This window comes from Triticum urartu, chromosome 7, assembly GCF_003073215.2.
Source record: "Triticum urartu cultivar G1812 chromosome 7, Tu2.1, whole genome shotgun sequence".
Lineage (NCBI taxonomy): Eukaryota > Viridiplantae > Streptophyta > Magnoliopsida > Poales > Poaceae > Triticum > Triticum urartu.
The window spans coordinates 191,527,702-191,553,020 of NC_053028.1; the positions used below are offsets into that span (position 1 = coordinate 191,527,702).

Here is a 25,319-nt window from a genome sequence, read left to right on the forward strand (position 1 = left end):
TAGCGGGTGTATGTCTCTCCCACTCTAGTCGGATCGGATTCGATGAAAAGGGTCCTTATGAAGGGTAAATAGAAATTGGCATATCACGTTGTGTTTTCAAGTAGGTAAGAAACGTTCTTGCTAGAAACCTATAGCAGCCACGTAAAAAACTTGCAACAACAATTAGAGGACGTCTAACTTGTTTTTGCAGCATATGCCTTGTGATGTGATATGGCCAAAAGGATGTGATGAATGATATATGTGATGTATGAGATTGATCATGTTCTTGTAATAGGAATCACGACTTGCATGTCGATGAGTATGACAACCGGAAGGAGCCATAGGAGTTGTCTTTATTTATTGTATGACCTGCGTGTCATTGAACAACGCCATGTAATTACTTTACTTTATTGCTAACCGGTAGCCATAGTAGTAGAAGTAATAGTTGGCGAGCAACTTCATGGAGACACGATGATGGAGATCATGATGATGGAGATCATGGTGTCATGCTGGTGACAAGATGATCATGGAGCCCCAAGATGGAGATCAAAGGAGCTATATGATATTGGCCATATCATGTCACTATTATTTGATTGCATGTGATGTTTATCATGTTTTTGCATCTTGTTTACTTAGAACGACGGTAGTAAATAAGATGATCCCTCATAATAATTTCAAGAAAGTGTTCCCCCTAACTGTGCACCGTTGCGAAAGTTCGTCGTTTTGAAGCACCACGTGATGATCGGGTGTGATAGATTCTAACGTTCACATACAACGGGTGTAAGACAGATTTACACACGCAAAACACTTAGGTTGACTTGACGAGCCTAGCATGTACAGACATGGCCTCGGAACACAAGAGACCAAAAGGTCGAGCATGAGTCGTATGGTAGATACGATCAACATGAAGATGTTCACCGATGATGACTAGTCCGTCTCACGTGATGATCGGACACGGCCTAGTTGACTCGGATCATGTAATCACTTAGATGACTAGAGGGATGTCTATCTGATTGGGAGTTCATAAGATGAACTTAATTATCCTGAACATAGTCAAAAGGTCTTCGCAAATTATGTCATAGCTCGCGCTTCAGTTCTACTGTTTAGATATGTTCCTAGAGAAAATTTAGTTGAAAGTTGATAGTAGCAATTATGCGGACTAGGTCCGTAAACTTAGGATTGTCCTCATTGCTTCATAAAAGTCTTATGTCCTTAATGCACCGCTCAGTGTGCTGAACCTCGAACGTCGTCTGTGGATGTTGCGAACATCTGACATACACATTTTGATAACTACCTGATAGTTCAGTTAAACGGTTTAGAGTTGAGGCACCGAAGACGTTTTAAAACGTCGCGAAACATATGAGATGTTTCGAGGGCTGAAATTGGGATTTCAGGCTCGTGCCCACGTCAAGAGGTATAAGACCTCCGACGATTTTCTTAGCCTGCAAACTAAGGGAGAAAAGCTCAATTGTTGAGCTTGTGCTCAGATTGTCTGAGTACAACAATCATTTGAATCGAGTGGGAGTTGATCTTCCAGATGAGATAGTGATGTTTCTCCGAAGTCATTACCACCAAGCTACTAGAGCTTCATGATGAACTATAATATATCAGGGACATATATGATGATCCTTGAGATATTCGCAATGTTTGACACCACAAAAGTAGAAATCAAGAAGGAGCATCAATTGTTGATGGTTGGTGAAACCACTAGTTTCAAGAAGGGCAAAAAGGGGATACTTCATGAAACGGCAAATCAGCTGCTGCTCTAGTGAAGAAACCCAAGGTTGAACCCAAACCCGAGACTAAGTGCTTTTGTAATAAGGGGAACAGCCATTGGAGCAGAATTACCCTAGATACTTGGTAGATGAGAAGGCTGGCAAGGTCAATAGAAGTATATTGGATATACATTGTGTTAATGTGTACTTTACTAGTACTCCTAGTAGCACCATGGTATTAGATACCGGTTCGGTTGCTAAATGTTAGTAAACTCGAAATAAAAGGCTGCGAAGTAAACGGAGACTAGCTAAAGGTGAGCTGGCAATATGTGTTGGAAGTTTTTTCCAAGATTGATGTGATCAAGCATCGCACGCTCCCTCCACCATCGAGATTGGTGTTTGCGTTGAGCGTAGACATGATTGGATTATGTCTATCGCAATACGGTTATTCATTTAAGGAGAATAATGGTTACTCTATTTATTTGAATAATACCTTCAATGGTCTTGCACCTAAAATGAATGGTTTATTGAATCTCGATCGTAGTGATACACATGTTCATGCCAAAAGATATAAGATAGTAATGATAGTACCACCTACTTGTGGCACTGCCACGTAAGTCATATCGGTATAAAACGCATGAAGAAGCTCCATGTTGATGGATCTTTGGGCTCACTCGTTTTTGAAAAGTTTGAGACATGCAAACCATGTCTATTGGTGTATATGCATGAAGAAACTCCATGCAAATGGACCGTTTGGACTCACTTGATTTTGAATCACTTGAGACATGCAAATCATACCACATGGGCAAGATAACTGAAAGCCTCGTTTTCACTAAAATGGAACTAGAAAGCAACTTGTTGGAAGTAATACATTTTGATGTGTGCAGTCCAATGAGTGCTGAGGCGTGTAGTGGATATCGTTATGTTCTTACTTCACAAATGATTTGAGTAGATGTTGAGTATATTTACTTGATGAATCATGAGTCTGAATTATTGAAAGGTTCAAGTAATTTTAGGGTGAAGTTGAAAGATCATCGTGACAAGAGGATAAAATATCTATGATATGATCATAGAGATGAATATCTGAATTACGAGTTTGGCACAGAATTAAGACATTGTGGAAATTGTTTCACAACTAATACAGCCTGGAACACCATAGTGTGATGGTGTGTCCGAACATCATAACTGCACCCTATTGGATATGATGCATACCATGATGTCTCTTATCGAATTACCACGATATTTTATGGTTTAGGCATTAGAGACAACCACATTCACTTTAAATAGGGCACCACGTAATTCCAATGAGATGACACCGTATGAACTATGGATTTAGAGAAACCTAAGCTGTCATTTCTTAAAAGTTTGGGGCTGCAACGCTTATGTGAAAAAGTTTCAGGCTGATAAGCTAGAACCCAAAGCGGATAAATGCATCTTCATAGGACACCCAAAACAGTTGGGTATACCTCCTGTCTCAGATCCGAAAGCAATAAGGGGTTGTTTCTAGAATCGGGTCCTTTCTCGAGGAAAAGTTTCTCTCGAAAGAATTGAGTGGGAGGATGGTGGAGACTTGATGAGGTTATTAAACCGTCTCTTCAACTAGTGTGTGGCAGGGCACAGGGAGTTGTTCCTATGGCACCTACACCAATTGAAGTGGAAGCTTATGATAGTGATCATGAAACTTCAGATCAAGTCACTACCAAACCTCGTGGGATGACAAGGATGCGTACTAATTCAGAGTGGTACGTAATCCTGTCTTGGAAGTCATGTTTCTAGACAACAATGAACCTACGAGCTATGGAGAAGCGATGGTGGGCCTGGATTCCAAAATGGCTCGAGGCCATATAATCCGAGAGATGATCCATATATGAAAACAAAGTGTAGAATTTGGAATAACTACTTGATGGTCGTAAGGCTTTTAGGTACATATGGATTTTAAAAGGAAGATGGACAATGATGGTAAGTATCACCATTAAGAAATCTCGACTTGTCGTTAAGATGTTTTCCGACAAGTTCAAGGAGTTGACTACGATGAGACTTTCTCACTCGTAGCGATGCTAAGAGTCTGTTAGAATTATATTAGCGATTACTGCATTATTTATGAAATCTTGCAGACAAGATGCCAAAACATTGTTTCCTCGACGATTTTCTTGAGGAAAGGTTGTATGTGATACAACCGGAAGGTTTTGTCAATCCTGAAAGATGCTAACAAGTATGCAAAGCTCCAGCAATCCTTCTAAGGACTGGAGTAAGCATCTCGGAGTTGGAATGTATGCTTTGATGAGATGATCAAAGTTTCTGGGTGTATACAAAGTTTATGAGAAACTTGTATTTCCAAAGAAGTGAGTGGGAGAACTATAGAATTTCTGATGAGTATATGTTGTTGACATATTGTTGATCAGAAATGACGTAGAATTTCTGGAAAGCATATAGGGTTATTTGGAAAGTATTTTTCAATGGAAAGCCTGGATTAAGCTACTTGAACATTGAGCATCAAGATCTATATGGCTAGATCAAAATGCTTAATGGTACTTTCAAATGAGCACATACCTTGACATGATCTTGAAGGTGTTCAAGATGGATCAGTCAAAGAAGGAGTTCTTGCCTGAGTTGTAAGGTATGAAGTTAAGACTTAAAGCTCGACCACGGCAGAAGAAATAGGAAGGACGAAGGTCGTCCCCTATGCTTTGTCATAGGCTCCATACGGTATGCCATGCTGAGTACCACACCTGATGTGTGCCTTGCCACATATTTGGCAAGAGGGTACAAAGGTGATCTAGGAGTAGATCACCAGATAGCGGTCTAAATTATCCTTAGAGGAATAAGGATATGTTTCTCGGTTATGGAGGTGATAAAGAGTTCGACGTAAAGAGTTACGTCGATGCAAGCTTAACACCTATCCGGGTAGCTCTGAGTAGAGATACCGGATACATATAATGGAGCAACAATTTAGAATAGCTCCAAGTAGAACAGTTATTTGAAATGGCTCCAAATGTAGCGTAGTAGTTGCATCTACAAGATGACATAGAAATTTGCGAAGTACATACGGATCTGAATGTTGCAGACCCGTTGACTGAAACCTCTCTCACAAGCATAACATGATCAAACCCAGAACTCTTTGGGTGTTAGTCACATGGGGATGTGACCTTGAGTGTTAATCACATATCGATGTGAACTGGATTATTGACTCTAGTGCAAGTGGGAGACTGTTGGAAATATGGAGGCAATAATAAATTGGTTATTATTGTATTTCCTTGTTCATGATAATCGTTTATTATCCATGCTAGAATTGTATTGATAGGAAACTCAGATACATGTGTGGATACATAGACAACACCATGTCCCTAGTAAGCCTCTAGTTGACTGGCTCGTTGATCAATAGATGGTTATGGTTTCCTGACCATGGACATTGGATGTCGTTGATAACGGGATCACATCATTAGGAGAATGATGTGATGGACAAGACCCAATCCTAAGCCTAGCACAAAGATCGTGTAGTTCGTATGCTAAAGCTTTTCTAATGTCAAGTATCATTTCCTTAGACCATGAGATTGTGCAACTCCAAAATACCGTAGGAATACTTTGGGTGTGCCAAACGTCACAACGTAACTGGGTGGCTATAAAGGTACACTACATGTATCTCCGAAAGTGTCTGTTGGGTTGGCACGAAACGAATCGAGACTGGGATTTGTCACTCCGTGTAAACGGAGAGGTATCTTTGGGCCCACTCGGTAGGACATCATCATAATGTGCACAATGTGACCAAGGAGTTGATCACGGGATGATGTGTTACGGAACAAGTAAAGAGACTTGCCGGTAACGAGATTGAACAAGGTATCGGGATACCGACGATCGAATCTCGGGCAAGTATCGTACCACTAGACAAAGGGAATTGTATACGGGATTGATTGAATCCTCGACATCGTGGTTCATCCGATGAGATCATCGTGGAACATGTGGGAGCCAACATGGGTATCCAGATCCCGCTGTTGGTTATTGGCCGGAGAGTTATCTCGACCATGTCTGCATGACTCCCGAACCCGTAGGGTCTACACCCTTAAGGTTCGATGACGCTAGGGTTATAGGGAATAGATATACGTGGTTATCGAATGTTGTTCGGAGTCCTGGATGAGATCCCGGACGTCACGAGGAGTTCCGGAATGGTCCGGAGGTAAAGATTAATATATAGGAAGTATGGTTTTGGCCACCGGAAGTGTTCCGGGCATCACCGGTAGTGTACCGGGACCACCGGAGGGGTCCGGGGGTCCACCATGTGGGGCCACCAGCCCCGGAGGCCTACATGGGCCAATAGTGGGAAGAGACCAGCCCCTAAGTGGGCTGGGGCGCCTCCCCACCAAGGCCCATGCGCCTAAGGGGAAGAGGGGGCAAACCCTAGGGGCAGATGGGCCTTAAGGCCCATGCCTGGTGCGCCTCCCTCTCCCCCTCCACTTGGCCGCCACCCTAGATGGGATTGGGGCTGGCCGCCGCCCCTATGGTGGAACCCTAGGTGGGGCGCACCCCTCCCTCTCCCCTATATATACTTTAGGACTTGGGGCTGCCAACAGATGAGTTCCTCTCCTTCTTGGCGCAGCCCTACCCCTCTCCCTCCTCGTCTCTTACGGTGCTTGGCGAAGCCCTGCTGGAGTACCACGCTCCTCCACCACCACCACGCCGTCGTGCTGCTGCTGGATGGAGTCTTCCCCAACCTCTCCTTCTCCCCTTGCTGGATCAAGGCGTAGGAGACGTCACCGGGCTGTACGTGTGTTGAACACGGAGGTGCCGTCCGTTCGGCACTAGGATCATCGGTGATTTGGATCACGACGAGTACGACTCCATCAACCCCATTCTTTTGAACGCTTCCGCGTAGCGATCTACAAGGGTATGTAGATGCACTCTCCTTCCCTCGTTGGTAGACTTCTTCATAGATTGATCTTGGTGATGCGTAGAAAATTTTGAATTTCTGCTACGTTCCCCAACAGTTTGGACATCGGAAGTGTTCCGGGTGAAATCGGCATTTTACTGGAGTACCGGGAGGTTACCGGAACCCCCCGGTAACCTAATGGGCCTAGTGGAGAAATAGGAGAGGAGGCCTAGGGGCTGCCGCGCGCCCCTCCCCCCCCAAGTCCGAACTGGACAAGGAGGGGGCGGCGCCCCCCCCTTCCTTTCTTCCCTCTCTTCCTTCTTCCCCAAGTCCTAATCCAACTAGGGAAAGGGGGGAGTCCTACTCCTACCGGGAGTAGGACTCCTCCTGCGCGCCTCCTCCTAGGGCCGGCCGCACCCCCCCTTGGCTCCTTTATATACGGGGGCAGGGGCACCTCTAGACACACAAGTTGATCTCTAAGATCGTTCTCTTAGCCGTGTGCGGTGCCCCCTTCCACCATAGTCCTCGATAATATTGTAGTGGTGCTTAGGCGAAGCCCTGCAATAGTAGAACATCAAGATCGTCACCACGCCATCATGCTGACGGAACTCTTCCCCGACACTTTGCTGGATCGGAGTCCGGGGATCGTCATCGAGCTGAACGTGTGCTAGAACTAGGAGGTGCCGTAGTTTCGGTGCTTGATCGGTCGGGCCGTGAAGACGTACGACTACATCAACCGCGTTGTCATAACGCTTCCGCTGTCGGTCTACGAGGGTACGTAGATCACACTCTCCCCTCTCGTTGCTATGCATCACCATGATCTTGCGTGTACGTAGGAAATATTTTTGAAATTACTACATTCCCCAAAAGTGGCATCCGAGCCCAGGTTTTATGCGTAGATGTCATATGCACGAGTAGAACACAAGTGAGTTGTGGGCGATATAAGTCATACTGCTTACCAGCATGTCATACTTTGGTTCGGCGGTATTGTTGGATGAAGCAGCCCGGACCGACATTACGCGTACGCTTACGCGAGACTGGTACTACCGACGTGCTTTGCACACAGGTGGCTGGCGGGTGTCAGTTTCTCCAACTTTAGTTGAACCGAGTGTGGCTACACCCGGTCCTTGCGAAGGTTAAAACAGCACAAACTTGACAAACTATCATTGTGGTTTTTGATGCGTAGGTAAGAACGGTTCTTGCTAAGCCCGTAGCAGCCACGTAAAACTTGCAACAACAAAGTAGAGGACGTCTAACTTGTTTTTGCAGGGCATGTTGTGATGTGATATGGTCAAGACGTGATGAGATATAAGTTGTTGTATGAGATGATCATGTTTTGTTGAAGTTATCGGCAACTGGCAAAATCCTTATGGTTGTCTCTCTATTGCATAAGATGCAAGCACCCAATAATTGCTTTACTTTATCGCTATGCGATAGAAATAGTTGCAAGAGCAATTGTTGGCGAGACGACCACGTGATGACACATTGATATAGATCAAGATGATGGAGATCATGGTGTCATGCCGGTGATGATAGAGATCATGATAGTACTTTGGAGATGGAAATCAAAGGCGCAAGATGATGATGGCCATATCATGTCACATATTTTGATTGCATATGATGTTTATCTTTTATACATCTTATTTTGCTTAGTTTGACGGTAGCATTTTAAGATGATCTCTCACTAATTATCAAGAAGTGTTCTCCTTTAGTATGCACCGTTGCAAAAGTTCTTCGTGCTGAGACACCACGTGATGATCGGGTGTGATAGGCTCTACGTTCAAATACAACAGGTGCAAAACAGTTGCACACGCGGAATACTCAAGTTAGACTTGACGAGCCAAGCATATACAGATATGGCCTCGGAACACGGAGACCGAAAGGTCGAGCGTGAATCATATAGTAGATATGATCAACATAGTGATGTTCACCAATGAAGCTACTCCATCTCACGCGATGATCGGACATGGTTTAGTTGATTTGGATCACGTGATCACTTAGAGGATTAGAGGGATGTCTATCTAAGTGGGAGTTCTTTAGTAATATGATTAATTGAACTTAAATTTATCATGAACTTAGTCCTGGTAGTATTTTGCAAATCATGTTGTAGATCAATAGCTCACATTGTTGCTTCCCTGTATTTATTTTGATATGTTCCTAGAGAAAATTGTGTTGAAAGATGTTAGTAGAAATGATGCGGATTGGATCCGTGATCTGAGGTTTATCCTCATTGCTGCACAGAAGAATTATGTCCTTGATGCACCGCTAGGTGACAGACCTATTGCAGGAGCAGATGCAGACGTTATGAATGTTTGGCTAGCTAAATATGATGACTACTTGATAGTTTAGTGCACCATGCTTAACGGCTTAGAATCGGGACTTCAAAGACGTTTTTAACGTCATGGACCATATGAGATGTTCCAGGAGTTGAAGTTAATATTTCAAGCAAATACCCGAGTTGAGAGATATGAAGTCTCCAACAAGTTCTATAGCTAAAACATGGAGCAGAATCGCTTAACTAGTGAGCATGTGCTCAGATTGTCTGGGTACTACAATCGCTTGAATCAAGTGGGAGTTAATCTTCCAGATAAGATAGTGATTGACAGAATTCTCTAGTCACCATCACCAAGTTAGTAAAACTTCGTGATGAACTATAGTATGCAAGGGATGACGAAAATGACTCCCGAGCTTTTCATGATGATGAAATCGATGAAGGTAGAAATCAAGAAAGAGCATAAAATGTTGATGGTTGACAAGATCACTAGTTTCAAGAAAAGGGCAAAGGGAAAAAGGGGAACTTCAAGAAAAACAGCAAGCAAGTTGCTGCTCAAGTGAAGAAGCCCAAGTCTGGTCCTAAGCCTGAGACTAAGTGCTTCTACTGCAAAGGGACTGGTCACTGGAAGCGGAACTACCCCAAGTGATTGGCGGATAAGAAGGATGGCAAAGTGAACATAAGTATATTTGATATACATGTTATTGATGTGTACTTTACTAGTGTTTATAGCAACCCCTCAGTATTAGATACTAGTTCAGTTGCTAAGATTAGTAACTCGAAACGGGAGTTGCAGAATAAACAGAGACTAGTTAAGGGTGAAGTGATGATGTGTGTTGGAAGTGGTTCCAAGATTGATATGATCATCATCGCACACTCCCTATACTTTCGGGATTAGTGTTGAACCTAAATAAGTGTTATTTGGTGTTTGCGTTGAGCATGAATATGATTTGATCATGTTTATTGTAATACGGTTATTCATTTAAGTAAGAGAATAAATTGTTGTTCTGTTTACATGAATAAAACCTTATATGGTTACACACCCAATGAAAATGGTTCATTGGATCTCGATCGTAGTGATACACATATTCATAATATTGAAACCAAAAGATGCAAAGTTAATAATGATAGTGCAACTTATTTGTGGCACTGCCGTTTAGGTCATATTGGTGTAAAGCGCATGAAGAAACTCCATGCTGATGGGATTTTGGAATCACCTGATTATGAATCACTTGGTGCTTGCGAACCATGCCTTATGGGCAAGATGACTAAAGACTCCGTTCTCCGGAACAATGGAGCGAGCAACAGATTTGTTGGAAATCATACATACTGATGTGTGTGGTCCGATGAATATTAAAGCTCGCGACAAGTATCATTATTTTCTGACCTTCACAGATGATTTAAGCAGATATGAGTATATCTACTTGATGAAACATAAGTCTGAAAAGTTCAAAGTATTTCAGAGTGAAGTGTAAAATCATCGTGACAAGAAAATAAAGTTTCTACGATCTGATCGCAGAGACGAATATTTGAGTTACGAGTTTGGTCTTCAATTAAAACAATGTGGAATAGTTTCATAAACTCATGCCACCTGGAACACCACAGCATAATGGTGTGTCTGAACGTCATAACCGTACTTTATTGGATATAGTGTACAATCTATGATGTTTCTTACCGATTTACCAATATCGTTTTGGGATCATGCATTAGAGACAGCTGCATTCACACTAAAAAGGGGCACCATCTAAGTCCGTTGAGACGACACAATCTGAACTGTGGTTTGGCAAGAAACCAAAGTTGTCGTTTCTTAAAGTTTGGGATTGTGATGCTTATATGAAAAAGTTTCATCCTGATAAGCTCAAACCCAAATCGGAGAAATATGTCTTCATAGGATACCCAAAGAAGACTGTTGGGTACACCTTCTATCACAGATCCGAAGGCAAGACATTCGTTGCTAAGAATGGATCCTTTCTAGAGAAGGAGTTTCTCTTGAAAGAAGTGAGTGGGAGGAAAGTAGAACTTGATAAGGTAATTGTACCTTCTCCCTTATTGGAAAGTAGTTCATCACAGAAATCTGTTCCTGTGACTACTATACCAATTAGTGAGGAAGCTAATGATGATGATCATGTAACTTCAGATCAAGTTACTACCAAATCTCGTAGGTTAACCAGACTAAGATCCGCACCAGAGTGGTACGGTAATCCTGTTCTGGAAGTCATGCTACTAGATCATGATGAACCTACGAACTATGAAGAAGCGATGGTGAGCCCAGATTCCGCAAAATGGCTTGAAGCCATGAAATCTGAGATGGGATCCATGTATGAGAACAAAGTGTGGACTTTGGTTGACTTGCCCAATGATTGGCAAGCAATTGAGAATAAATGGATCTTCAAGAGGAAGACGAACGCTAATAGTAGTGTTACTATCTACAAAGGTAGAATTGTCGCAAAAGGTTTTCGACAAGTTCAAGGTGTTGACTACGATGAGAGTTTCTAACTCATATCTATGCTTAAGTCTGTCCGAATCATGTTAGTAATTGCCGCATTTTATGAAATCTGGCAAATGGATAAACAAAACTGCATTCCTTAATGGAATTATTGAAGAAGAGTTGTATATGATGCAACCAGAAGGTTTTGTCAATCCTAAAGGTGCTAACAAAATATGCAAGCTCCACCGATCCATCTATGGACTGGTGCAAGCATCTCGGAGTTGGAATATACGCTTTGATAAGTTGATCAAAGCATATAGTTTTATACAGACTTCGATGAAGCCTGTATTTACAAGAAAGTGAGTGGGAGCACTACAACATTTCTGATAAGTATATGTGAATGACATATTGTTGATCGGAAATAATGTAGAATTATTCCGCAAAGCATAAAGGAGTTTTTTTAAAGAAAGACCTCGGTGAAGCTGCTTACATATTGAGCATCAAGATCTATAGAGATAGATCAAGACGCTTGATAAGTTTTTTCAATGAGTACATACCTTGACAAGATTTTGAAGTAGTTCAAAATGGAACAGTCAAAGAAAGAGTTCTTGCCTGTGTTGCAAGGTGTGAAATTGAGTAAGACTCAAAGACCAACCACGGCAGAAGATAGAAAGAGAATGAAAGTCATTCCCTATGCCTCAGCCATAGATTCTATAAAGTATGCCATGTTGTGTACCAGATCTGTTGTATACCCTACACTGTGTTAAGCGAGGGAATACAATAGTGATCTAGGAAGTAGATCACTGGACAACAATCAAAATTATCCTTAGTGGAATAAGGATATGTTTCTCGATTATGGAGGTGACAAAAAGGGTTCGTCGTAAAGGGTTACGTCGATGCAAGTTTTGACACTAATCCAGATGACTCTAAGTCTCAATCTGGATACATATTGAAAGTGGGAGCAATTAGCTAGAGTAGCTCCGTGCAGAGCATTGTTGACATAGAAATTTGCAAAATACATACGGATCTGAATGTGGTAGACCCGTTGACTAAACTTCTCTTACAAGCAAAAACATGATCACACCTTAGTACTCTTTGGGTGTTAATCGCATAGCTATGTGAACTAGATTACTGAATCTAGTAAACCCTTTGGGTGTTGGTCACATGGCGATGTGAACTATGGGTGTTAATCACATAATGATGTGGACTATTGATGTTAATCACATGGCGATGTGATCTAGATTATTGACTCTAGTGCAAGTGGGAGACTGAAGGAAATATGCCCTAGAGGCAATAATAAAGTTATTATTTATTTCCTTATATCATGATAAATGTTTATTATTCATGCTAGAATTGTATTAACCAGAAACATAATACATGTGTGAATACATAGACAAACATAGTGTCACTAGTATGCCTCTACTTGACTAGCTCGTTGATCAAAGATGGTTATGTTTCCTAACCATAGACATGTGTTGTCATTAGATTAACGGGATCACATCATTAGGAGAATGATGTGATTGACATGACCCATTCCATTCCATTAGCTTAGCACCCGATCGTTTAGTATGTTGCTATTGCTTCCTTCATGACTTATACATGTTCCTATGACTATGAGATTATGCAACTCCCGTTTGCCGGAGGAACACTTTGTGTGCTACCAAACGTCACAACGTAACTGGGTGATTATAAAGGAGCTCTACAGGTGTCTCCAAAGGTACATGTTGGGTTGGCGTATTTCGAGATTAGGATTTGTCACTCCGATTGTCGGAGAGGTATCTATGGGCCTCTCGGTAATGCACATCACATAAGACTTGCAAGCATTGCAACTAATGAGTTAGTTGTGAGATGATGTATTACGAAACGAGTAAAGGGACTTGCCGGTAACGAGATTGAACTAGGTATTAAGATACCGACGATCGAATCTCGGGCAAGTAACATACCGATGACAAAGGGAACAAAGTATGTTGTTATGCGGTCTGACCGATAAAAGATCTTTGTAGAATATGTGGGAGCCAATATGAGCATCCAGGTTCTGCTATTGGTTATTGACCGGAGACATGTCTCGGTCATGTCTACATTGTTCTCGAACCCGTAGGGTCCGCACGCTTAACGTTACGATGACAGTTTCATTATGAGTTTATATATTTTGATGTACCGAAGTTAGTTCGGAGTCCCGGATGTGATCACGGACATGACGAGGAGTCTTGAAATGGTCGAGACATAAAGATTGATATACTGGAAGCCTATGTTTGGACATCGAAAGTGTTTCGGGTGAAATCGACATTTTACTGGAGTACCGGGAGGTTACCGGAACCCCCCGGTAACCTAATGGGCCTTAATGGGCTAGTGGAGAAAGAGGAGAGGAGGCCTAGGGGCTGCCGCGCGCCCCTCCCACCAAGTCCGAATTGGACAAGGAGGGGGGGGCGGCGCCCCCCCTTTCCTTTCTTCCCTCTCTTCCTTCTTCCCCAAGTCCTAATCCAACTAGGGAAAGGGGGGTCCTACTCCCGGTAGGAGTAGGACTCCTCCTGCGCGCCTCCTCCTAGGGCCGGCCGCACCCCCCCCTTGGCTCCTTTATATACGGGGGCAGGGGGCACCCCTAGACACACAAGTTGATCTCTAAGATCGTTCTCTTAGCCGTGTGCGGTGCCCCCTTCCACCATAGTCCTCGATAATATTGTAGTGGTGCTTAGGCGAAGCCCTGCAACAGTAGAACATCAAGATCGTCACCACGCCGTCGTGCTGACGGAACTCTTCCCCGACACTTTGCTGGATCGGAGTCCCGGGATCGTCATCGAACTGAACGTGTGCTAGAACTCGGAGGTGTCGTAGTTTCGGTGCTTGATCGGTCGGGCCGTGAAGACGTACGACTACATCAACCGCGTTGTCATAACGCTTCCGCTGTCGGTCTACGAGGGTACGTAGATCACACTCTCCCCTCTCGTTGCTATGCATCACCATGATCTTGCGTGTACGTAGGAATTTTTTTTTTTGAAATTACTACGTTCCCCAAAAGTTAGAATCATTCAACATGGACACAAAGTTTTATATCCCACCTCGTTATGTTTCGCTACAACAATGTAGAAGTGCAAAAAAACACTATCACGTGATCATCCTTCTCCCTGATCTCCCAACAACCGCCATGTCACCAGCCACCCCCTGCCCACTTTCTCCAAGCCGATCCATCCTCCTTCTCAAGCTCCCCATTGCTGACCACCTTCCCCTATGCCAAGGTGCTTTAGGGCATCGCGTGCTCCTCCTCAAGTTACCCGTTGTTGGCCACCTTCCTATTCTCCCACATGTTCCATGTCGTGACAAGCTCCTCCTTGAGCCCCGTCCCCCCTCACCGTTTTACCGAGCCCATGGTCAACCACATTTTTTGTTTATATTCGTACATACTAGAAACACTATTCATTATTTTATAAAACAAGGTTGTGAAATTATTTGAGTTATGGTTATCAATTAATGGATTAGTTAATTTGTGGTCTGGTAGTGGGATTAGTGGAGTGTTATGTTTTTTTTCTGAAATTAGTGGAATTATTGAAAATTGTGTTGTTGAAACTTGTAAAATTAGTGAAATTGTTGAAATTTGTATTGCGAATTTTTTTCAAAATTAGTGGAATTGTTGAAATTTGCTACTAAATTGTAAAATTATATAAATACCTGTTTTTGAAATTGTGAATTATTAAAAATTATGGAATTATTAAATTTGTGCTCTAAAAGTTTTAACCTTGTTGAAATGTTATTCAAATTTTATGTTAATGATTTTTTGAAATATGACTTAAAATACCGAAAAATATGTTTATGACTTTTTAAATCATTGAAATAGGTGTTCTGCAAACATTTAAATATTACTAAAAGTATTGAAATATTTTTAACTTTTTTAAGTGATTGAAATTTGTGTCTAGAAATTTTTCAGTAATTGGAATTTATGATTCTCAATTTTTTGAAAATTAGCAAAAATATTGTTCTATGTTTTTGAATTATTGAAATTTTAATAAATAATTTAAATTTGTTTCTATTTTTGAATAAAAATAATTTATATGGTTTCTTATTAAAATAATTTGTTGCTTTGTGGGCTTTTAAAAATAGTCACTGAAATAATATTTTGAAATACTCGCTGAAAATTAATTTTGATTTTGTAAAAATGTTTGTTTATTTTATTTTAAAAAATATCATCATATTATTTAGGTTTCAGGTATATCAAATGCTGAAAATCAAATGCATATAGGAAAGGAATATATTACAACATGCCTGCCATGTTTAGAATGTGGCAACCTCTTTAGGCGAGCGGAAGTCCGCTACCTAGCGACTCTGCTAGAAATATGTATTGGCGTCCAAGGAATGGTTATTAGGCCTTGTACAATGCAGGGTGGTTAGTAGAGGTGCTTACAAAAATAAATCATTTTTTTCTTAAGCATCCGTATCTATTCGTGAATGGTATACGCTTAATTAGATACCCTGCCTATAGAGATAAGCATCCATGCTTTAAAACATGGTTTATTTTACTAACAACCCTTTAAGCACCTTGTATTGTACAAGCCCTTGTACGTCTGTCCCGACTGCGCCTGTTGCTAGGATGAGCAATGAAATGTTGGCTCAAGATTCAAGATTTTAATTGCTAACTATATACACTCAATACATGGTATCATCCACCGCCATCCAAGTACAATGTTTAGCTAAAACCCATTCTTGCGTATGATTTAGACAAAAGCCAATAATTGTGACGGTTGTGCTCGGACTATGCATGTACCGACTCGCTCATGAACTGGCCTCCAATTGTTTCACAAAAAATGAACTGGCCTCGCGCCGCCCATTTTTCTCCCGTTGTAGACGCGCACCGGCGGTTCATATATGTCTGTGCATTTGTTAATTGAGGCGGTTGTATCAGAGAGGAAGTTAGCACATGCATGTGTCGCACCAAAGTCTACGTAGCTGGCACATCTATAAATAGAGGGAACTCCGAGAACATTCCCATTCAACCGATCCTACGTCACGTAAGGAAGAACAAGAACAAGCAGACAATCGCGAACCAACCACAGGTTGCACAGGTTGGATGGTTAAAGGGATAGTGGTATCCTCAGTCCATCAGGGTTCAAGTTTTGGTGGTCGCATTATTTCTGGATTCATTTCAGGATTTTTGGCGATGCGCTTTCAGTGGGAGGAGATGTTCCCGTCGACGACGAGGCGCCTACGGTGACTTCGTAAATCTCAAGATGATATGCCGGCTCAGTCTGTACTGTGTTAAAAAGACCGAAGCTTCATTTACTTGCATAGCTAGTCAAGGTCCATGGCGAGCGGGTCTTTCCTGCTCCCTTCGTCCCTACTGGTTCTCGCAGCTAGCTCAGAGATGGTGAAGATCATCTCCGCCGCGCCCAGCCTCGCCGGACCGTTCCTCTGGCTTCATTTCCACGACTGCTTTGTTAGGGTAAGCACATCTCTCCACACTCAGTGTTCCATTGATCATAATGGCTTTGTGCACTTACAGAAACTTATGGACATGTGCGTACGGGGATGCAACGCAAAATGCAGGGCTGTGACGCGTCTGTGCTGCTGGATTCCACCAAGGGCAACCTGGCAGAGAGGGACGCCAAGCCCAACAAGAGCCTGCGAGAATTCGGCTCCGTGGAGCGGGTGAAGGCCAGGCTCGAGGCCGCATGCCCGGGCATCGTCTCCTGCGCCGACGTGCTCACACTCATGGCCCGCGACGCCGTCGTCCTGGCCAAGGGCCCCTCCTGGCCCGTGGCGCTCGGCAGGAGAGACGGCAGCGTGTCCAGTACCACGGAGGCGAGCGACGTCCCTCTGCTCACCCGGATTTTCGCATCCAAGGGTCTCGGCCTCAAGGACCTCGTCGTCCTCTCCGGCGCCCACAGGCTCAGCACGGCGCACTCCCCGTCGTTCGCCGACCGGCTCTACAACACCACCGACAACGGCCTCGTCGACCCGTCGCCGGACAGCGAGTACGCGGCCAAGCTGAGGCTGAAGTGCAAGAGCGTTGACAACAAGAGCATGCTGTCGGAGATGGATCCCGGCAGCTACAAGACCTTCGACACCAGCTACTACCGCTACGTCACCAAGCGCAGGGGGCTCTTCCGCTCTGACGCCGCGCTGCTCACTGACGCCACCACCGAGGAACACGTCCGGCGCGTCGCTACAGGTAAATTCGACGACGTGTTCTCAGGGATTTCAGCGAGTTCATGGTCAAGATGGGCAACGTCGGCGTGCTCACCAGCGGCGACGAAGACATACGTCCTCAACTAGAGAAACTACCAGCGGATTAATTCCGTGGAACAAATGTTTGTTGACAAGTGAATCGATATATGAATCTTTAATCATAACACTTTCGCAGCACCAGATGGTGTTTGTTAGATTTGTCTATTGTTACTGCTCGTGTTCAGAAATAGAGAGTTAAACATTCTTAAATCAATGGAAATTTTATAAAATTCATGAACGTTTTGTAAAGTTTGTGAACAATGTTAAAAGTTCATGAATATCTTTCATATTCGTGAACAATTTTTAACTTTATGAACATTGTTTAAATTCGTGACATTATTTCCAATTTGTAAAATCATTAAAAGAAGAATCCGTTGTTTTTCCAAAATATTATAAGTGTTTTTATAGAAAAATCAAATGAAATAACAAAAATGGTTGAAAAATCGAGCAGAAAAATATTTGTCAGCACAATATGCAATTTAAAAATATTGGAAATTATTTTAATAGAAAAACGACCAAAACAAAATCTCTGAATACTTATCGAGAAAAACCTGCCAGCGCAAGCACATAGCGCTACAAGTGCGGCTGCCTATTGCACATTTTCTTGCTATCACGTGTGTTAACCCAGGACAGGAGCTCTCAGACTCGGTTATTACAGTCGATTCATTCAGTTCGGTTTTATATGTGTTAGGTTGCACTTTGATTATGCTGGGCATGGTGGTGTTTTTCTTAGTTGGCACCGTGTTGGCTTGTTGTTTTATGCAATATTTCTTTTTGAGAGGAAGGTAGAATTGTTCGGTGTTTGGCTATTGTTTTATTACACATTTTAATTTCTTTTTGAGAGGAAGGTAGAATTGTTCGGTGTTTGTCTACAGTTTAGTCTCGACAACGAGCAATGGTGATCACGTGAGCTCCTTTGTTCCCCACAGACCACAAGCAAACAACACAGTTGGCGCCTATTTGACGCCTTAAGCACCCGTGCAAACACAGTTGGCGCCTATTCTTAATGGGCCAGCCCATTGAAGCGCTCGAGCGCACGAGAGGGAACACACCAAAGTGGAGCAGGTTGTCTCAAAAAAAAAAAACCAAAGTGGAGCAGGTGTAATTATAGTAAACATCACGAATGATACAAGTAGTGGACAGTAAAAATATACTTTCATAAACATGTCCGTACTTTTTCAACGTAATAATACAATGGTCAAAATATAAATTTTCCAATAACCATGCACATTTTGACCTTATTCATTATGTATTCATATACTACCTCCGTTTAGTTGAATTTCTTTATGAAGCTGATTATGAGCGCACTAATTTCCTCTGGCTTTTCTTCATTTATGAAATGCCCGACATCTTTCATTATCACCACGCCATCAAGTAATGGAACAAACTTCTTGAAGCCACCTTTGTTAATGAAATCTTTTGCGCCCGCAATATTGTATGTTAGATCTAAGTCGCCAACTATGAACTTCGTTGGTACCATTATCTCAGCTCCCGTCCATGGCGAAGTTAACTCCCATGTCCTAAACATAGAACAAATATTCTTATTAGACAAGAAAATTGTGGGGTGCAGTCCAGTTACCCTAGAAAAACTTTTCTTCCATTATTTCTTTGAGAGATCTATGGTAATTACATTTCTACGATTAGATTGTGGATGATGTACACCATTAGTTTATAAGACAACTTCACGTGGCATGATGGAGGACAAAATATAAAAATATAAAAGTTTTGGGAAAGTAAATGATAAAATGAATATGGCATTATTGTGGACAAATGTGAAAAAATAAAAAAGTTTTATATATTACGAGTAATAATATATTACAGGTTTTGAAGCATCATAGCAAGGTGAACTTGCTCCTGAGACATATTTTACAAATTCATGGTAAATATTTCTTGGAACTCCATTAAATTTGGGGAAACCATTTCTCACTCATTCAGTTAATTCTAAATGGAGTAAGTAGTGTTTCCAAAAATCTGAAGCTATGTATTATATATTTTATAATAATATTGGTCATATCTAAAATACAGGTTAGTATTTGGACCTAAACATATATAGCATATTGCAAAAATTGTAGATATATTTTCTTTGAATCAAAATCTAGTCTTTTTTCTCCAGAAAATTCTTATAACTATAAAACATATCATTCTAGAAATTATTTTATTACAATTTGAATCAAATTTTAGGTTTGGGTCTTCATGTTTAACTTACGTAATAGTTAAGCACACTTATCCATAAGGTAAAAAAAAAGCTCAAGATGAAAATAGTCCAAAGTAAGCAACTTAGTTACTTATTCAGGGCACGGTAGTAGTTGAATCCTCCGGTGAAACCAGACTTGTCAAACTGGGTCGTGTAGTACTTGACGTCCTCATCTGTGATCCAGCTCGGCAAGGGCACCTCATCATCTGGTGAGCCCCACCCGCTCTTCGGGATGAACAGTGGGCTAGCACTTCGATCAGCGAAAAACTTTCTTAGCACCAACTCTGTACCGAGGCGTTTGAATTCTGCTTCAATTGCCCCAGGATCCTACAAATTAGCACCATATTGGTCATGTTGACTTGGCGTGCAACTCCAGACACAATGTATGAATTGAAAAGGCAATGGCTGATCAAGAGTTTTGCTTTGCATGGTAGTATCTACTAGTACGTACCTGGAAGCTGCAGATGTAGAAGTCGTCGCCGTAGAGAGCCCTGACGGCGTCGACGGGCTTCACCGCGGGGCTCCGAGGGGTGAAGGGGACGCTCAAGGCGACCAGAGCCTTCACCCGGTCAGGCCGAAACTGGCACAGGCTCCAGGCTGTTATGGCGCCCCAGTCGTGCGCCACCACGAAGACCTGCTCCTGGCCGAGGGAGTCGATGAGCGCAACATGGTCGCCAACGATATGCAGCGCGGTGTACTGGTCCGGGCCGGCGGAGGGAGCCTCGGAGTCGCCGTAGCCAGGCATGTCGGGGGCGACGGCGCGGTAACCGGCCGCGGCCAGCGCGGGCATCTGGTGCCGCCAGGTGTACCACAGCTCCGGGAAGCCGTGCAGCAGCAGCACCACGGGCGCGCCCGCCGGGCCGGCCTCCGCGACGTGCAGGCGCACGCCGTTGACCTCGACGCTGCGGTGCGTGATGACGCCGTCGGAAGCCATCTCTTGGTGACGAACTGGCGATGGGAGTAAGCAGGAGCAGCAGCAGGCTTAGAGCTCGTTGAGGTTGATGGTGGATGTGGCTGGACTCGACGGGCCGGAACACACTATTATAAGGAGTGTGGGTGGATCGCAGGGGTTGCGTGTTCTGCAGGCGCATGCATGTTTACCGCTGCACGAGTATTGCACGACATCTCCATCTTCTTTTTTCTTTTTTCCTTTTTCTTGCGAGTACGTCATCTCCATCTCGCCTCGTTCTTTCCGCCCGCTTCTTCCCCTCACCACTTCCCATGCATTGCATGCTGCACGGGCAGCGGAGTCCGAACCAACTCTTGCGAGCATCACGTTTCTCTTCCTCCGTGTCGCTATGTCATTTCATGTGTAATCAAGTTAGCAGTTCTTCTCAAACTCAGCATGGTGTGTCGACTGCTTTACATGCTGAAACTCTAGCTCTGTATCAAGCAGTCGAGTGGGCAGACAGGCTTGGGGTTGGCCGGGTAATTTTTGAGACAGACTGTCAAGTCCTGCAGCAAGCCACCTCCTAGAACCTACGATTTTGCACCCGTGGGTGTGCTTTTCAGTGACAACAGATTCAAACTCAGAACGCTGAGCAAAGTGGTGTGTGCACCAAGAGCTTGTAATAAACCAGCGTATGGCCCCGCTAGGGTTCCCACCCCCGCCACCACCGTCGCCCTCGCCTGCTCCCGCCGCCGCCGGGCGCGCGCCTCCAGGCCCGCCCCGCTCCCCCCTCCCCCTCTCCTCCCCCACCCCCCCGACGCGCCCGTACGAGCCGGGCGCAACCTTGGCTGCCGCGGCCTTCGGCCCCGCCTACCTCCCTTCTCCCTCGCTGCCGCCGGTGAGCTCCGTCGGGCAAAGCCCGGTAGGCGCGGCGGCGACGGGGCCCTTCTCCCTCTGCTTGTGGGACGCTGGCGCGGGACAGCCTCCTCGAGCGGCGGCAATGGACATCGCTGGGTTCAGCGGCACGACAGCGGACTCGCGGGGCAGCCGACTAGTGGCGGCGCACCGACAATCTGGATCTCGCGCACGGCGGGGCGGCTGCGGTGCTCCCGTCTCGGGAGGTGGCGCGCGGTCGGCCTCCTGCTGGATCCGGCCGGATCTGGCAGTGGAGGTCGGCCGACGGCGCGTGGCCACGATGGTGCGTGCCCGACGGCTCCGGCGCTAGGAGCTCGCCGGGCGACGCGGGTAGGGCAATGGTCGGGCGTGGTCGTTGCTCCGGCCGTGGGCGGCGACGTGTGGAGGTTCGACGGGGGTGGACTCCCGGTGTCGTGGCGGCTTCATGGTGGCTTGGCGGATCTGCCTGCGGTAGCGGCCGGCTTCTCCCGCGTCGGTTTGTCTGCGATCGGACCGTTTCGGCCTTCACCCCATCTCCTCAGCGCCCGGTCGCTACTCCCTTCGAAGGGCTGGCCCTTTCCCAGCTGCAGTCCATCGCTCGTCTCGCGCCCGGTGCAGCAGGACCGAGCTCGTCTCACACACAATGCCGCAGGACCGAGCTTGTGTCGCACGCGGTGCAACAGGATTGACCTCGTCCCCCCACGGTGCTACAGGACCGAAGTCTCGTGCTCCGGGCTGCAGTTTGGGCCAATGGATGCCAGTGCTGGCTGGCCTATTGGGTCTCGACGCTCGGGGTGGACCAGGGGTGCAAAGGCGGGTCCTTTTTCGCTCGTCTCTTTGGTTGGGGTAGTGGCGGGTCTCGGGTGCGGTGGTGTCAAGGTCTTGGATGTCGGGGCGGCGGCCCTGGTGGTGGTAGCACGACGCTCTTGGGCAGAGCCCATGTCTTGGCACTGCCCGGTGGCCATGGCCGTGTGGGCGGCGTGGTAGCCGGGTTGTAGCGTTCGGTGGCGGTGAGTGTTGGCCGGGGTGAAAACCTGCTCTATCTTCGGACGGACCGGCAACAGCGAAGCTCGTTCCCTTCTTGAAGGCGTCGTCGCGGCTCTCACCACCCGTCGTTCGGCTCCATGGGAAACTCTGATCTTCAGATCAAGCGGTGGAGGCGCTCTAGTGTCGTATCCTTCCTGAAGGCGCTACCTTGGAATCCATGGTTCGTTGTATGCGGCTTCATCTCTTGGTGGTAGTGTGTTAGGGGTGGTGTTGCTGCGCTCGGCGCTTATGTATCCTGCCTTGGGTGTGTGTGGTGTTGGCGTGCGTTTGTTCCGGTTGATGTTGATCTATGCTTTATATATAAAGCGAGGCCAAAGCCTTTTTGGATAAACCAGCGCATGTGCTGGTGCTATATTTTTTGATAAAGGGTGGATTTTATTGACACAAAATAAAGGATCGAGAGGATGTTCCGATTGATGTTGATCTATGCTTTATATATAAAGCGAGGCAAAAGCCTTTTTAGGTAAACCAGCGCATGTGCTGGCGCTATATTTTTTGATAAAGGGTGGATTTTATTGACACAAAATAAAGGATCAAGAGAATACAAACACAATGAGCACACATACGGCCTCTACATAACTAGGATGCATACAATCAACACCAACACACTTAAGGAAATATGCCCTAGAGGCAATAATAAAGTTGTTATTTATATTTCCTAATATCATGATAAATGTTTATTATTCATGCTAGAATTGTATTAACCGGAAACTTAGTATGTGTGAATACATAGACAAACAGAGTGTCACTAGTATGCCTTTACTAGACTAGCTCGTTGAATCAATGATGGTTATGTTTCCTAACCATAGACATGAGTTGTCACGTGATTAACGGGATCACATCATTAGAGAATGATGTGATTGACTTGACCCATCTGTTATCTTAGCACGATGATCGTTTAGTTTGTTGCTATTGCTTTCTCCATAACTTATACATGTTCCTATGACTATGAGATCATGCAACTCCCGAATACTGGAGGAACATTTTGTGTGCTACCAAACGTCACAACATAACTGGGTGATTATAAAGGTGCTCTACAGGTGTCTCCGATGGTGTTTGTTGAGTTGGCATAGATCGAGATTAGGATTTGTCACTCCGATTGTCGGAGAGGTATCTCTGGGCCCTCTCGGTAATGTACATCACTATAAGCCGTGCAAGCAATGTAGCTAATGAGTTATTTACGGGATGCAGCATTACAGAACGAATAAAGAGACTTGCCGGTAACGAGATTGAACTAGGTATTGAGATACCGACGATCGGATCTCGGGCAAGTAACATACCGATGATGAAGGGAACAACGTATATCGTTATGCGGTTTGACCGATAAAGATCTTAGTTGAATATGTGGGAGCCAATATGAACATCCAGGTTCCGCTATTGGTTATTAACTAGAGACGTGTCTCGGTCATGTCTACATAGTTCTCGAACCCATAGGGTCCGCACGCTTAACATTCGGTGATGATAGGTATTATGAATTTATATATGTTGATGTACCGAAGGTTGTTCGGAGTCCCGGATATGATCAAGGACATGACAAGGAGTCTCGAAATGGTCGAGACATAAATATCGATATATTGGATGACTATGTTTGGACATCAGAATGGTTCCGGGTAAGTTCGGGCATTAACCGAAGTACCGGGGGTTACCGGACCCCCCTCCCCCGGGGAGTATATGGGCTCTAATGGGCTTTAGGGGAGAGAGGGAGGGGCTGCCTAGGGCAGGCCCCCCCCCCCAAGGCCTAGTACGAATTGGACTAGGGGGAGGGGTGGTGCCCCCTCCTTCCTTCTCTTCTCTCTTCCCTTCCCTTCTCTCCTACTCGTACTACATGGAAGGGGGGGGCGATCCTACTCCCGGTGGGAGTAGGACTCCCCAAGGCACGTCATAGTAGACGGCCGGCCCTCCCCTCCTCCACTCCTTTATATACGGGGGAGGGGGGCACCCCATAGACACACAAGTTTATCATTGATCTCTTAGCCGTGTGCGGTGCCCCCCTCCACCATAATCCACCTTGGTCATATCGTAGCGGTGCTTAGGAGAAGCCCTGTTCCGGTAGCATCATCATCACCGCAATCACGTCATCGTGCTGACGGAGCTCTCCCCTGACACTCTGCTGGATCGTGAGTTCGTGGGACGTCACCGAGCCGAACGTGTGCAGATCACGGAGGTGTCGTACTTTCGGTACTAGGATCGGTCGATCATGAAGACGTACGACTACATCAACCGTGTTGTCATAACGCTTCCACTTATGGTCTACAAGGGTACGTGGACAAAACTCTTCCCCTCTCATTGCTATGCATCACCATGATCTTGCGTGTGCGTAGGATTTTTTTTGAAATTACTGCGTTCCCCAAACGTGGCATCAGAGCCAGGTCTATGCGTAGATGTTATATGCATGAGTAGAATACAAAGGAGTTGTGGGCGTGGGTATATACATATTGCTTGCCGTTACTAGTTGATTCTTGATTCAGCGGTATTGTTGGATGAAGCGGCTCAGACCGACATTACGCGTACGCTTACGCGAGACTGGTTCTATTGACGTGCTCCGCACACAAGTGGCTGGTGGGTGTCAGTTTCTCCAACTTTAGTTGAATCGGATTCAATGAACAGGGTTCTTTCTGAAGTTCAAAAAGCAATCACTATACCGCGTTGTGGTTTTTGATGCGTAGGTAAGAACTGTTCTTGCTCAGCCCGTAGCAGCCACATAAAACTTGCAACAACAAAGTAGAGGATGTCTAACTTGTTTTTGCAGGGCGTGTTGTGATGTGATATGGTCAAGGCATGATGCTAAATTTTATTGTATGAGATGATCACGTTTTGTAACAGAGTT

At 44.8% G+C, this 25,319-nt stretch overlaps 1 protein-coding gene and 1 pseudogene across 1 annotated transcript; one reads left to right on the forward strand and one right to left on the reverse strand.

Moving 5' to 3' along the window:
• Positions 1-16,545: 16,545 nt before the first annotated feature.
• LOC125518661 lies at positions 16,546-17,536 on the forward strand (annotated as a pseudogene).
• Positions 17,537-18,548: 1,012 nt separating this feature from the next.
• LOC125523135 (epoxide hydrolase A-like) lies at positions 18,549-20,659 on the reverse strand. The gene is made up of 3 exons (XM_048688184.1): positions 20,114-20,659; positions 19,754-19,989; positions 18,549-18,988 (listed from the first exon to the last, which is right to left on the reverse strand). The coding sequence occupies exons 1-3, from the start codon at positions 20,594-20,596 to the stop codon at positions 18,739-18,741; spliced, it is 969 nt and encodes a 322-aa protein (XP_048544141.1). The 5' UTR covers positions 20,597-20,659; the 3' UTR covers positions 18,549-18,738.
• Positions 20,660-25,319: the final 4,660 nt, after the last annotated feature.

Coding starts and splice junctions, on each gene's coding strand:
- LOC125523135 (XM_048688184.1), bottom strand. CDS start 20,596: ATGGCTTCCGACGGCGTCATCACGCACCGCAGCGTCGAGGTCAACGGC. Junction 19,990..20,113: donor TCTACATCTGCAGCTTCCAG/GTACGTACTAGT, acceptor GCTAATTTGTAG/GATCCTGGGGCAATTGAAGC. Junction 18,989..19,753: donor TACTACCGTGCCCTGAATAA/GTAACTAAGTTG, acceptor TTCTATGTTTAG/GACATGGGAGTTAACTTCGC.